The 15,351-nt window shown below is 38.0% G+C and overlaps 1 protein-coding gene across 6 annotated transcripts in view; it reads left to right on the plus strand.

Moving 5' to 3' along the window:
• The window catches only part of ADCY2 (adenylate cyclase 2), a 147,080-nt gene that overhangs the window by 43,866 nt on the left and 87,863 nt on the right, over positions 1-15,351 (plus strand). For 5 of the 6 annotated variants that reach the window (XR_009154471.1, XM_058177458.1, XM_058177456.1 and 2 more), the window contains exon 3: positions 9,194-9,355. The exons of the other annotated variant lie outside the window; for it this stretch is intronic. Coding sequence is in view for 4 of the 5 variants with exons in the window: in XM_058177458.1 (XP_058033441.1) it covers positions 9,194-9,355 (162 nt within the window). In the remaining variant the exon portion in view is untranslated. The remainder of the gene's footprint in view (positions 1-9,193; positions 9,356-15,351) is intronic. 6 annotated transcript variants of the gene reach the window in all.

A 15,351-nucleotide genomic window follows, 5' to 3' on the forward strand; every position in this document is an offset into this window, starting at 1 on the left:
CTAACCGGGTCATTCTCCGATTAGACCCTACCTTTCTCCCTAAAATAAACACAAGTTTTCATAGGTTTCAGGAAGTCATCTTACCGGATTTTTGTCCTCATCCCAAGCATCCATCGGAGCGCCGATGGCACACGCTGGACGTAAGAAGGGCCCTGCGTATTTACCTCAACAGAACAGCTCCTTTCAGGAAGACAGAATCTCTATTTGTCTCCTTTCAACCAAGGGCTCTGGGCACCAAAGTCTTCCCATCCACCATAGGCAGGTGGATAAAGGCATGTATTTCCATGGCCTACGACCAGCAGAGACACCATCTTCCAGGCCGCATCACCGCACACTCCACCCGCAGCGCGGCCACCACAGCTGCCTGGGCCACCCAGGCCTCTATCTTGGACATTTGCAGAGCAGCCACGTGGGCCTCTCCTTCGCAGTTTATTAAAAACTACAAGATGGACCAATTTGCCTCAGCCGAGGCCTCATTCGGACGGAGGGTCCTGCAGCGAGTTCTTCCTGTTGCTGAGTCTTCCTAATCTTTCCTTTCCCGCCCTAGGGATATTTTGCTTGGGTATATCCCATTGCTTTGGACTCTCTTAGCAGCGTACAGGAGAAGGAACATTGGCTTACCTGAAGGTTCCTTCTATGTACGCTGCGTGAGAGTCCAACCCCTCCCTATTTTCACCTCTTGTTTTTGTCTATATACAGGGATCTGGAGGTTATTGTTCCGTTTTTTCCAGTTTTCACATTGAGTTCGTCTTCTCCAATACCGCTTCTTCGTTAATAAACTGGAGCTAAACAGGAAGAGGAGGTGTGTTTAAACAAATTCAACTCAGTCTCAGGCCAATCAGATGAAGTTAACAACCCATTGCTTTGGACTCTCACGCAGCGTACATAGAAGGAACCTTCAGGTAAGCCAATGTTCCTTCTCATAGCAATGAAATACACCTGATCCTAAGCCTGGGCTGCTGAATGTGTTAAAGGCCCCATTTCCTGGATGTATTGCTAACTGGCCAAATATCTTGCCTACTATGTATATTTATTTTACTTATTTTTTATAAATATATTTATAAATATATATTTATAAACAATTATTTTATAGTTTTAAAATGTTTTAGTATTCAATTATAATTTATTTTTTTGAATTGTAAGAGTCATTTTAACAGTCATTGACTGAGATGGATAGCTATAGAACTTAATTGATTAAAAGATAAATAAACAAATAAATAAATGCCATTTTCTTCCTTTCAGTTAATTTTAGTTTTATTTCTTGTTAATTTTGGAATAATAGTAAGGACTTCATGATAAATATCTGGGGCAGTGGAGGTTACTTTATGTTTATTATATTATTTATTATATTATAAATTATAATATATTATAAATCATAATAAAATTATAAATATTATTTATTATATTATATGTTTATACTTTATGTTTATTATGTTTAATTTGTTAATATTTGTTGGGTCAATGATATGCAAAAATTTAAAAGAAGAAAAACAAAGTGAAGCAATAAATACAATATTAGGCCTTTTGGCTAAGTTTAAGTGTAGTTAGTTTACTGTGGAAACTCATGAGTCCTTTTCATAGAAGATGGCACCAAATCAAGAAGCCAGGATCATAGGGATTTAAATTGTCTCTTCTAACATTCTGGATATAAATGCTTTGTACTATGGAGTATTTTGAGGAGATAGAAGATTTTCGCGGTTTGTGCTCAAAAGCCTTTGGTAAAGCTGAGACTAGCGCAACCAGTTTCAAATTCCTTTTGCTGCTTTCAAAAACCAATGGCTTGAAATTGTTGTGAGATTTATTTAGTTAAACTAAAGCAGTAAGCAAGCTTACAGACAACATTTAGTTAATGGAACTTAAGATCAGATGATGTTTTATGTGAAAATTTACAATGTCTGCTTCAAAATAAGGACCATTAAGTTCAATGAAGCTTACTTCTAGGATTTCAACCTAGATAATTTTGGATAAAACAGCCTTGGTTGCAACATGACATGTGGAAGTGAAGGAATGGGGGCAGCAAGTTTTATTTCATAACCCTGCGAAACACTTACCATCAACAGTCAGAGAATTTGACGTTCTTTGTGTTTACTCCAGAATTATTTGCTATGAAGGAAGTGACCCATTTGTTAACAGAGAGTCTAAAACAGACCAGTTAATCTTTCCACATAGCAAGATGTTCTGTCCATTTGCATGTGGGAAATGAAACCAGATACATTCACATTTCATGTGCTATATTTGGCAGTAACATTACTCTGTAGTTGGGATGGAACAGTTGTTGTTTTGTAAATGATGAAAGCCAACCATTTTAAAGGAAGAAATCAACTTTATATTATAATAATTTAACAGAAATTCAGAGATAAAGATTCCTCTGTTCTGCTGGCATAAAGTGTCTCTCCTGCTGACTGTATAAGAATGTGTGCGTGCCGGGTGGCAATAGCAATAGTAAAATAGCAGTGGTCTAAACTAACTTCATTCGAGTGTGGAGGGCTATAATAAGATCCAGACTGCTTTCTTTTAGCATTGTCTGTTTGATGTATTGAAAACAATTTACATTTAGGAATGAGTTTCTCAGTTTCTGAGCAACAGTGTCTGCAATATTTTATAGCAGAAGTCGTTGTGGGGAAAATACTTGAAAGAAAATAAATTCTTTATGTGCTGCAGTGACATTTTCCATCTTCTTTTACTATATCCTTTATCATCAAAGTCAGTGATGCGCTACTTTACTTATTAAATGATTTGGGTGTGACATAGAGCTGGCTAAATGAATTGGACGTTTAAAATGATTGTCTTCTTCATAATATTTCTCACTGAAGACCTTGGAGTCGAAATATTCCCTTAAAAAGAAAAAACAACTTTTTTATGTAGGCGCATAGAGCAGAGAGATAATGAGGAATGAAGGTTGTGAACCATTTCTGTTCACCAAATTTTATAGTCCCAAAAATGCTTCTCTGACTCATAAAGGATCCAGATGTGATTTAAACCCAAAGGGTATATTTGGTATTCCACTGGTAGTGATAAGGCAAAGTGGTAAAACAATTGAAGAATTCATATCAAACAAAAAGGCAAAATCTTATATCCATCTATTCTGTATTACTGTAATTCTACAATCCAGGAATAATATATGCTTCTTTTTTTATTCTTTTTCCTGTATTGCTTTAATATCATGTGTTTGTATGAAATGTGTCATCTTGCTTTTGGGAGAAGAATCAGTTATTGCATTTATTTGAGTTTGAATTTATTGCAGTTACTGTATTTGGAAGGCATTGTATTAAACTGAGGCCAACATTTTTTTATTAAAATTTGTATTGATTTTGTATTAATTTCCTATTTTTGTATTAAATTGCATCAAATTAAACAGCGACTAAAATTACTCGATGAATAGATGAATTTGACTATATGAAAATGTTAATATTTGGGCTTCTGGTTGACGTCACAGCGAGAACAGCTTGGAACATAGTGGGCTCTGCCGAGCCCTACAAAATCTAGCCGGTAACCGCTGTTGGGAGCCCTATGGGGTCAAAGCTGCCTTGTAGGGGCGGTGAAGAAAGGAGAGGTACTTCATGGACCATGAGGAACTTGCAATTTCCTCATTAGGTCCGAAGCAAAATCTTCCAAATAGCAGCAGGGACAATGGCAATTTTTGGCAGTCACAAGCTGGGACAACTGGGACCATAAGATTTGTGCTGGAACAGTCTGTGGACAGAGCATTGAAATTGGGTGAGATATCTTCCACTCTTTCGTCAAAGATTTAATTTAAGTACAAGAATTTTAAAAGATAATCTCCAAGCATTAAGGAAGCATCGATTAGACATACAGAGAAGATTAAAGACTGATAATTAAGAGGTGAAAGAAATGCCCAAGGGAAGCTTTAAAATACAGAAAGCCTGGAAAAAAGCTTAAACAATTTGAAAGGTGGTTTTGGAGAGAAACTGTTTTGCTTATTTGTATTTTTAAACCCCCTGGACTTATTGGATAATCAGCTGTTTTTGACATACTGTTTAATGTTGGACTTGGGGGCAGGAGAGCCATCTACTGGAAGAAGGGGAGCACTATAGCACTACAGTGTCTAAGAGCACTACTCTTAGTGAAAGTGAGGTCCAATATACATAAAGTCTAATACACAAAATAGAAGAAAGTAAATAATCCCTGGAAAGCAACCTGACCTCGACTCTATTCTAGAAGACGATTTGGATATTTTGAAAATACCTAATGAGTTTCTTTTTCCTCTTGAAGATTTTTAAGATGAACTAAATTGCAAATAACTAAACTTTATTGAAACTGTCTATTGGATTATGGACTTGAAAGATTGGAGAAACCTAATGGATTAATTTGGATTTGGTTTATTAAGGCTATTTGACAGAACATACTGTGAGGCAAAAGAAAAAAGGTGATAGAAGAAAAGAGAAAAGAAGAAAAGTTAAATAAGACTTCAAAATTTGGACAATTGGGAAGATATGCAATTGGAAAATCACAAGGCTGTAAACCACTAAAGAATTTTAAAGATTATGAACTTAGAAGATTTGGAGGCATAACTATGGGATTGATTGAATTTTATTAAGTTGGAGTTTTTAAATATTGAGATGTTGGAACCAAAGAAGTATATTGAACAATCTTTATTAAAATGTTACAAAATGGATCTACACATGATAATAGAGGCAAATGAAGAAATAATTTTGATGCTCAAAGACATGCATGAAACTATAAAGAACAATACGGAGACAAGGGGATTGTCTAAAGATAAATAAGTTTAGAAGCCACTCAACAATTGTGGCCGGGGGTGGGGGGCGGATATGGACATAGTATTCAGGAAACGAATGAGAAATTAGAAGAAGCAGTGCAAGGAAAAAATCAAAACGAGATGCAAGAAGATAAAGATAATGAAGAGAAAGGATTAATAAGTAGGAATCAATCAGACAATTCCTTAAAAGCTTATAATAGAACAGAGAGAAAAAAAGAAAAATCTCTTCAAAAAAGAGAGAAAGGCTTAGAGAAAAAAAACTTTTAAAAAAAGAAAGTCTTATTGATGGGTGTTTAAATAATACAGTAGAAAGAGACAAAGGGCAACCCGAAGGGAATGTTCAGTAGGTATAAAAATATCAAAAAGAGTTATAAGACTCCAAGAGGGAGAAATAAAAGGGTGACTAAAAAGTCAATAAATGATGGAACTCCAAAAAGGTTAAGAGATGATGGATGGATAATGATAAAATACATTAATAAAAAGAAAAAATAGAAAATACAAATAGGGAAAATAGTAGCATACATATTAACAGATGATAGAATCTATTATAATTAAAAATAAACTAAGCCTAGTAGGTGGAAGTTTAGGATAAGGTAATCTAATTGATATTAATAGTGTATTAAAGTATATTGTGAACTTAAACTTTTAAGGATTAGAAATTGTGGGGATTTTGAGATATATTCCTGGGATTGATTAAATTTGGCCTTATTAGTAGTCCTAGACATTTGGGATATTAAAATTATGGTGGAATAATGAGTAATTTTCAAAATATTAAATATTAGTAACTTGGTAGGGGATAACAAATACATGGTGCAAAGAAATATTATTTATGTTTAAATGAATTAATGGAAAAAATGATAAAGAATTATAAAGAGAGAATGGTACTGTTGAAGTTGGAAGATCAGGATTATGCATATTTATTTGTATTATTACCATTAGCATTGTTTTAAAAAGATTTAACCCAGTCAATACACTGTCCACAAAATATGTATGGTGTGTATTATTTTAACAAATAAAAATTTTATATATATAAAAAATAAGATGTTAATATTTGAACGTATTTTATATTAGAAATGTTTCTTTACTACTGCTTTTGATTAACTTTGCTGCAAGGTTTTAGTCTATAACCAAAATCAAATGTGTGAAATATATAGAAATCATAGGTGATCTTTTACATGAATTAGATTACTTTAATATACTGTAATATAGGAATTGTAGAAATTGTTTGATTTCTAACCACATGTAAACATCAGGATTCATAATTTTAAACACAAAACTTTTTGTTTATTTTTCATTTATATGTATTTTAATATACTCTTTCCAAATTTAATATCTCTCCAGGCATTTAATGTGTTCATAAAACTTCTTTAAAATAATATACATTTTCCTGAATATGGTTTCCCTCATATACACACATAGCTAGGCTCTTTTAAATGGAAGAATTACATTGCAAAATTTGGAAAAGTAACACTGGAATTTTAGTTTATTATTCAGGGAATGTGAATTACTTGAATATAAATAAAAAAATAAATCAAACTATTCTGATTCTTAAGTGTACTGCAGGAATCAAAAGATACATAAAGAAACTGTGTTTACTTGTCCTCTATCCAAATATTTTTAGGTACAACCTCAGGGCATTGCAGGATGAAAAAGAAGAGTAATAAAAAATGTATAAAGTTATCCCTAAATGCCCTCTATATTGGACTGCTTGTGGAAGGAATTTTGGTCCTTTGTCCAATTCAGAAATGTTCTGAGGGGTAACCTTACTTGCCAGAAAAGCTAGTGCAGGGCAGTGGTTAGGATCAAATCAAAGCAAATCTTTATTGTAGTAGTTCAGTATCTGGATACCTACAAAATAAGATTTGACTAAGACTGTAAAAAGACAAGAGCCATACAAAATATACTAGAAGCATAAGCAACAAAGATGAACAATGTAAAACTACAAAATAGGAAGAGTACAAAACAGCTAAAAAGCATCCAATAACTTAAAATCCTGAGCCATAAAAAATGAAATTACACCTAAATCTAAGGAAAGAGGTAATTTACTAGATACTAAGAATTCTCTAATTTGAAATTAACAATTAGAAGTTAAAGGTTTGGGTTTAAGAATAGCTACTTAATATTCCAATATGTTAAAGTCTGGGCACAGACCTACTTCTCTAACACTAGTGAGGTGATAATGCATGCACATTATGCCATTCTTGGCTCTAATTGAGTATGTGGGTCTATGAAGCCTGAGACTATCAGAAGCCTGCAACTGGCACAGGATTAGCTACATGCTGCAGTGATGCAGATAATGGTCTACTTGGACGAGACTTTGGGCCTCTCATATTCAATAGGCTGCTGCACAGAATGTTATAAAGCTGTAGATAAGGGCAAGGGTCTCATCTAAATTAGTCAAGAAGTGTAGAAATGGCTTGTGCAGTTTGATAGTTTGGGGAAGAGCAAGGATAATAAGATTGTCACAAGCAACTCTGTACAATAAACAATAGAGGAGGAACCGATTTATAGTTTTAACCTGCCCTGAAGCACATGAGCACTGGCTCTCCACCATGGGAAGTTTCTTATATTTGTCTTCAAGAACAGCTGAGAGAGGACAAGGCACTGAGCTAAAAAAAAATAGCTTGGAATTTCCATTTGGTGCAGATAGGGAAGGGAAAAGACAAAAGATACTGAAGTTTTTCCAGACTGAAGTAGTTCAGAGCACTGCTCAGATCTGTCTGGTTAAGGCAATATAAATGGACTGCACTACATAGTTTATCCAGTCTTTAAATATCAGCTTTTTTTTGGTACCAGTACTATAATATGATACTGTGGCTTGATTTATCACGCTAGGCGATAATATACTTTGCTTGTGTCTTAACACTCTGGGTGAGCCCAGCTGTTTGTGGCTTAGTGTTTATTTGAATCCAGCTATTTATGGCTTGGGCAGTAAATGCTGCTTAAATATTTATTTGTGTATCATTCAGAGAATGTATTTATTTTCTGAAGGTGCAACCAACAAAAAATAAATGTGTTGCTTCATATGATACGGGGATTTAACTGAAATCTATTTTAAAAGAAAAAAAAGAACAAGATTTTTGTCAATTGCTGCACAATTTGTAAAACAATCTCCTTAATGATTGCGTATACTAAGCTGGTCATATCAAGGAAGACATTTATTTATTTAACCAAATGTGTAGAACTGCCCAACTCAGTCACCTATGGAAGGCTTACAATAAAAACAACCAGTAAAACATCCCCAATAACATGGCAAGATAATAATAATAATAATAATAATAATAATAATAATAATAATAATAATAATAATAATAAAAAAAAAAAAAAAAACCAAACAATGGAATTAGGCAGAAATTTCACTGTGTAGCAAGGAGGTTAGTATAGCTGTAACAAATCCAACTCATCCTTACAACTCAGCTTCAACCACAGGATCTTACAACCAACTGTAGCACAGAACCTCTGGAAGGGGTTAGGCCTTCAGGGATGACAGTTGCCATTCTCCCTTCTGAACATGTGCTTTCACATTTGAAATTCAGATAGTTTTATATCCAAGAGAAAAATACCCTCATTTTGGGCCCATTAAGGTCTTGGTAGCATATCAGAACAGCCATCATATTCAGGATGATTCTGTATAAGGATTGCTTTGTTACAGAACACCCTGACATTTGATAGCCAAAGCCAGAAACCAGGACTTCTGAGGATCTGGTGACTTGGGGTTGGCACTGAATTCTAGGACCAGAAAATTGAATTTTTTGAAGACAATGAAATTGCTTTTCTGTGAGCAGCCTACTCCCAGGTCTCCACCTTATATCCTTTGTCTCTCACTAACCGGATTATATGGTCTACCCACCTGAATGCTCCTATTCCTCTCTCAGTCTTTCTCACCTGTACCCTGCAATTCTAACTGCAGAGCCTAGGTTCCATCTGACAAAGCAACTACCCACCATCCATATCTAAGTAGCCTCAACTGTTGTTAACCTAAACCATCCTAACCTAAATTTCAGTTGCTGAATTGGCTCTCCTGCTTTGTAAAGCACATCAGTGTACTATAAAGACTATAGAAAAAAGAAAGAAATCTGAAAACACATGGAAATTGGGTTTTATATCCCTTATTAAAATGATTTATGAGCTTCTCCACAGTTAATCTCTGTACTGTACTTAAAAAAAAAAACAACTTTCACCAGGAAAACAAACTATACCAGATTGTTAATACTATGTTAGGGTTGAATGATGTGAGAGATTATCTTAGTTCATACTCCATGCTTAAGCCATAAATCTGGGTTAATGAAATTTGTCAGATTTGCATATCATGCCATGCCAAAACAAATATGTTTGGTGAATATCAAGGCAGTGTGTCGCTTTGGATTCTAGCTTATTCCACTTTTATCTAATGCAGTTTTGAAGGGTTTTTGAGTTATTCTTTTTATATGAGTTGCTTTTGTCTTCTCTGCACAGGTATCATTTTTCCTATTCATCATTTTTGTCGTCTATACCATGCTGCCCTTCAACATGCAGGATGCAATAATTGCCAGCGTTCTAACCTCTGCATCACATACCATTGTGCTCAGCATCTGTATATCATCCACAGACATCATGAAGGAACAATTGGTTTGGCAGGTATGTCTTCAGCAACATGCAGAATGATTTGATGATTGCCTTGGACAGCAAATGTCAGCAGTATATAATTAGGAACATGAGAGGACCTGTTACTGTACTTCTGAAAATCATATTTTAGAATTCTACATGTTTATATTGGAATATCCTATCCTAAATTTCATAGGAACTCTATGCATCTCCTGGATCTCTTAGGAAATATTGATTTGTGCAAATTGTATGAGAAGGCACTATACTTTATTAATTTTGCCAACAAAAATAACATCTGGGCAGGTAAAGACTCTGAACACTTCAGGGAGATTTCCAAGCAGCCATACCTCTCAATTGGCAGTAGCTATTTCAAGATAGGGATCAGAGGAGCCTTTTTTCCCAGAGTGAAATCTTCATTCATGATTGCAGAGACTACTATAAATTTTTGTGCTGTGTTTAAGATGAGGGAGGGTGATCTAAAGAAAACGGAGTAATTATTATTTTCAGGAATTTTCTCTTTTTGAGAAAAATTGTTTAGAATTGTAAGCCACTCAGAGTCACTTGGTTGAGTTGGGCAGTTATAGAAATTGAATAAAGAAATGATTTTTTGAGCCTGTGCTGTCTCAGTCAGCAGTCCTCAGCACAGAAATTGCCACAATAACTGTATGTGGTGGAGATATGCTGAAATGGCATCCTTGTTACTTGAGAAATCCTACGTAGAACAACTGACACTGCTTCTTACCAGAACGTCTCTCTTATTTGTTGAGGGTATGCTGATTTTATTTTATTTTTCAAATGTACGCTTTCCTCACCAACATCCCTCTGAAAACCAACACCACCCATCCTCCACAATCCTACAAACCAATCCAGTAAAAATGATAATGCAATTTGGTTTATGTTTTGTTTCTACTTGATAATTGGGCAATTGAGGATATAATTTCATCAATTTTCTGAACTGGCCTCTTCCTATAAAGATTTGTGATAAAATAAGTTGGTGTCCCACAAGGTTGTTTGGGGCAATTGGAAGTCTGGGCAACTGTACTAAGTCTCTATAATATATTATATATTGTGGGCCATTTCCTATTACAAAGGGCACGACAGACATAATGGGAAATTAGCTTTAATAAGTCCTATCTGCAGGCAAACTGACGGAAGTCTCTAGTTCAGGGGTCTCCAACCTTGGTCCCTTTAAGACTTGTGGACTTCAACTCCCAGAGTTCCTCAGCCAGCTTTGCTGGCTGAGGAACTGGGAGTTGAAGTCCACAAGTCTTAAAGGGACCAAGGTTGGAGACCCCTGCTCTAGTTCTAAGATCTTTCTCATCTTATGTGTGATAGCACCTAGTCAAACTTGTTTTGGCTTAGAAATTAAACTGGGTTGAGCCTACTTAATGCTTGGATGTTGCCTAAGCAGAAGCCTGAGAATCCTTTTGGTACTGCTAGAGAATGGATGTCAACCCTGGCAACCTTAAGACTTCTAGACCAGGGGTCTCCAACCTTGGCAACTTTAAGCCTGGAGGACTTCAACTCCCAGAATTCCCCAGCCAGGTTTGCTGGCTGTTCAAGACCTCAACTCCCAGAATTTTCTAGCCAACATGGGCAATTCTGTGAGGAATCCACAAGCCTTAAAATTGCAAAAGTTGGATACCTCAGTGCTAGAGGGATGTATCTATGAGGTCACTAACCTGAGAGACAGTTTACCTTTTACCTACTCCAGATGCTCATTTAGCTCCCTTGTAAATACAATGCCTAGTTACAGAGAAAAAAAGAAGCACTGACATTACTGCCAGTTTGGTTTTCTATACAGTACAGTATTCTTACTGCTGATTGTTGCCCTTAGGAAAAGTAAATCCGATCAGGATAAAGTAATAGATACAATTATTCCATTCAGTAGAGACCCATTTTCCTTAGTGATGGGCTATTTTCTCTATTTCAAAAATCCACATTTTGTTTTCTAGTTCTTAGGAAGAGTGATATGTTTTTCACAGCATACTTCTTATCTGCAAAATTGTACTTGCAGTAGAAAAAAAAACAATACCTCCCCCCCAATGTGCTGTGAGGAAACTGCTAGTGTGCCTTAAGAAATGAACTACATATGAAAGGCTCCTGCAAAACTTTCCTCTCTGCTTCAGTGATTCACAAGGCTGCCCTTAATTGTTTCAAATCAGCTCCAACTAGAAGCAGGTAATCTATTTTGGCTTTAGGTATGATTGGATCTCTCAAGCAACCAAACCAAAGTTGCAAAATGAGTAGTTTCCCTCAGAGGCAGCTGCATGTTAATGCTGTCACTGACCTTCAGTGATTTCCTTTAAAACAGGAAACATATCTATAGCAGCAGTGCATAGGTTTATGATCCAGACTTCAAAAATCTGAGCAACCATTAGATTAGAGGACTAGAAAACAGAGTTTATTTTATCTATATCAATATCTATGTAAACATATATATGTCCATACACACAAATATGCACCATACAATTGTATTTTCTTTAAAAACATAATAATTGGAGAAAGTCACTAACAGATTTATTTATAGTCCACAAAATTGTAAAAAACTAAATGTATAAAAGGATATTTAAAAGATGACTAACAAAAGAAAATTTAAAAATGTTAATTTCTTTTCTTGAGGGCTCTTTTTTTTAACAAGAATCAAAGAAAAAATCTGGTAATAAAAATTCAAATTTCAAAGTGTTGTTACTATGTTTTTTAAATATTTCTTCAAGTATGTATGTTTGTGTATATCTATATGTACACATGCACACACACACAGAGGTGGGTTTCAGCAGGTTCTGACCAGTTCTGGAGAACCAGTAGCGGAAATTTTGAGTAGTTCAGAGAACCGATAGTAAAAATTCTGACTGGCCCCACCCCCATCTATTCTCTGCCTCCCAAGTCCCAGCTGATCAGGAGGAAATGGGGATTTCACAATAAGCTTCCCCTGGATTGGGGAGGGAATGGAGACTTTACAGTATCCTTCCCCTTCCATGCCCAAACCATGCCCACCAAGCCATACCACGCCCAAAAAGCCGCATCCACAGAACCGGGAGTAAAAAAATTTGAAACCTACCACTGCACACGCACACACAGAGAGATACAATTTAGATAGGAATGAGAACTAAATGAAATCAAGCAAACCAACTTTCCCTTCTTGTCTCTCCAGCAAAACACAACAATTTTAGTAATTCAAAGGCTGGGAGCTGACAAATTTAATTAATCCAAATTTTAGAATTTGGTACACAAATTTCCTCCTAAAAATACACAATCACCTGCACAGCAATCCAAGCATGCTATTTCTTACTTTCTTCATAAAGGACAAGTTCCAGATTTTTGAAATATAATGTAACAACATTACCCTCAGCTTCTTCCCATGAACCTGATTCAGGATAGTAATATTATCTAACCAATTAGCAAGTCCCAGTAGAAATGTTCAAACTAGCTGACCTAACATTCCTTTGTTAATTCTATAACCAGCATAGAAAAATCATAGTGGTGTTCTTCTGAAAAATCTTTGAGAGATCTGAAAAAGAATTTGTACTGAACTAGATGAATTTTAAAAATCATATCAATCATACTTTACATTTCTGAAAAAAAAGCCTCAAGCTATAGAGCAGGGGTGTCCAAAGTTTTTTGAGTGAGGGCCAAATACAGAAAAATAAGCAAAGGCCCGGGCCACCGGGGGGGGGGGGGGCTAAATTTTTTTGTACCAGTTCTGTGGGCGTGGCTTATTTTGGGGTGTGGCTTGGTGGTCATGTGACTGGTGGGCGTGGCTAACTCCTCATGTGACTGAGTGGATGTGGCTATGGGCATAGAAACCTAAATACATAGAGACCTAAATACTGACAGCGGCTACCAGTAATCCTCGGCTTGCAACCACTCATTTAGCGACCAATACAACAGCACTGAAAAAAGTGACTTACCACCAGTCTTTGCATTTATGACCTTGCAGCATCCCCAGTTACATCAAAAGTCAAGCTTTTGGCAACCAGCATGTATTTACTGGGATTTTCCGCCGTCCGTCGCGAACTCTCTTCCCACTGAGGAGACACAGCAGCCAATGGAGGGACTCCGGGAGGCCCAGGCGAGGCCCGCACCGCTTCCTCGCAGCCACTCAGGTGTGCCACGCAGCTCCCACCCAGGCCAGAAAGGGACGGGCTAACTAGGGGCGAGTGGGCGGGCACCGCCCCTCCTCCGAGCGCCGAGTGGCGGCGCGGCGCGGAGCGGCAGCGCGCGGCCAATGGGAGCGGGCGAGCTCGGCGCGTCACGGGCCGGCACACGGGCCCGCGGCTGAGGTAAGCGGAGGCGTGTGGCGGGCGCCGCGGCGCTGCCGGCGGCGCATGGGCGATGCCTTGCCGCGACCGGCGCGTGGTGGGCCCGGCGGGGCAGAGGCGGGATGCCGGCGGCGGCGGGCCTCGGCAGCTGCGCTTCGGCGACCCCGGCCCGGGCAGCGGTGACAGCCTGAGCCCGGACAGCAGCAGCAGCAGCGCCAACGGCAGCTGATGCTGCTGCGCTGGCGGGAACGGCTGCTGTGCGGGCGACGGGGGCGCCGAGGAGGCCACGGCCACGTCGGCGGCGGCGACGCATCATGACTGGCTGGGATCGGCGGCGGCCCAGCTCAAACTCCTGCCCATGAACGACCAGATCCGGGAGCTGCAGACCATCATCCGCGACAAGTAAGCACCCCCTGGGCGCGTGCAGGGCGGCGGGCCCGGGGAGAATCCCGCGGGGCGGGGAAGCAGACCGCCCCGCCCGCCTGGCTTCCGGGGCTGCAGCCCCGCGTGGGGACGATGGGCGTCGCCGCCCGCCCGCCTCTTCCTCTGTCTGGTGGGCCGGGCTGGAGCCATGGGCGTCCTGGGCGCCCCCTACAGCCCAGTGGCGGAATGGCCGGCCCGCAGCCCCGGGTGGGCGGGGATCGCCTCAGCGGAGCCACTCCGCATCTGCAACCGGGCGAGCGGCGGCTTCCTTGGGGGCCAGGACGGGGGCCGCACCCCACTGTCCACCGAGAATTTGCTGCGGGCCAATAAAAACTGACCCGCGGGCCGCAGTTGGCCCGCGGGCCGTAGTTTGGACACCCCTGCTATAGAGAATATCCCAAATCTCTATTCTATTCTATTCTATTAATACATAATATATGTATTATCCACATCCATTCCTGTTAAAAATATTTTTGGTAATAATAGATTGCTGGTTTATACTCGATGGAAACTTCTCTAATACACCAAACTTTCTGAGATTTTAAGGCTCTGCTGGCACATCAGGACATGGCAATAAAACCCAATAATTTTAACTGGTTCTGTTGCCATGTGACCATTTTAAACAAGTTGTATTCTTTCAGTATTTCAGAATTTTCAAAGTTTGATTGATTAATAGTTACTAATAAATTAATAATCTCAATTTAAACCTATGATACAAAAATTATCAGCCATTTTTAATTAGAATTATTCCAAGGCATCAATTTCTCATAAGCATTAAAATCAATTTTTAAATTGCTTTCAAATAAAGCCCAAATATGTCTGAAAATAAACAACTATATTCAACAAATATAGTTGAAACCAGCATCTTGCTAAGACCTTCAGGATTTCAGGTCACAGCTTTCAAGTTGAGCCCACAGCAGTAAAAGATCATATGTCTTATTTCATAGATTGTTAAGGTTAGCAAATATACCAAAGGCATTTTTTGAAATCAGAATAATTAAAACCATTGCTAACATATGTGGTGGTAAAAGAAAAATTCTGGGTTGTTTTGTTCTTCCCATAGAAATTCAATTATTTTTGAATCTCTTTACTGTCATCTAATACTTGTACAGATTTTTACTAATATGGGACCTCTAGGCATACTGATAATATAGGCCATCATCCTAATTAATATTTACAGTATGTGATTTATTTCATTTTAACTCAGTGTGTTTCATGCACCCAATCTGTTGTGATTTGTTTGTAAACCCAAATAATGACTTAAAGTAATTTATGAAGCTAGAAAAATCAAAATAGTTGTTAATCACATAATGGACACTTATGGAGCTGAGATTTTTTCCAGGT

This window comes from Ahaetulla prasina, chromosome 3 (assembly GCF_028640845.1).
Source record: "Ahaetulla prasina isolate Xishuangbanna chromosome 3, ASM2864084v1, whole genome shotgun sequence".
NCBI lineage: Eukaryota > Metazoa > Chordata > Lepidosauria > Squamata > Colubridae > Ahaetulla > Ahaetulla prasina.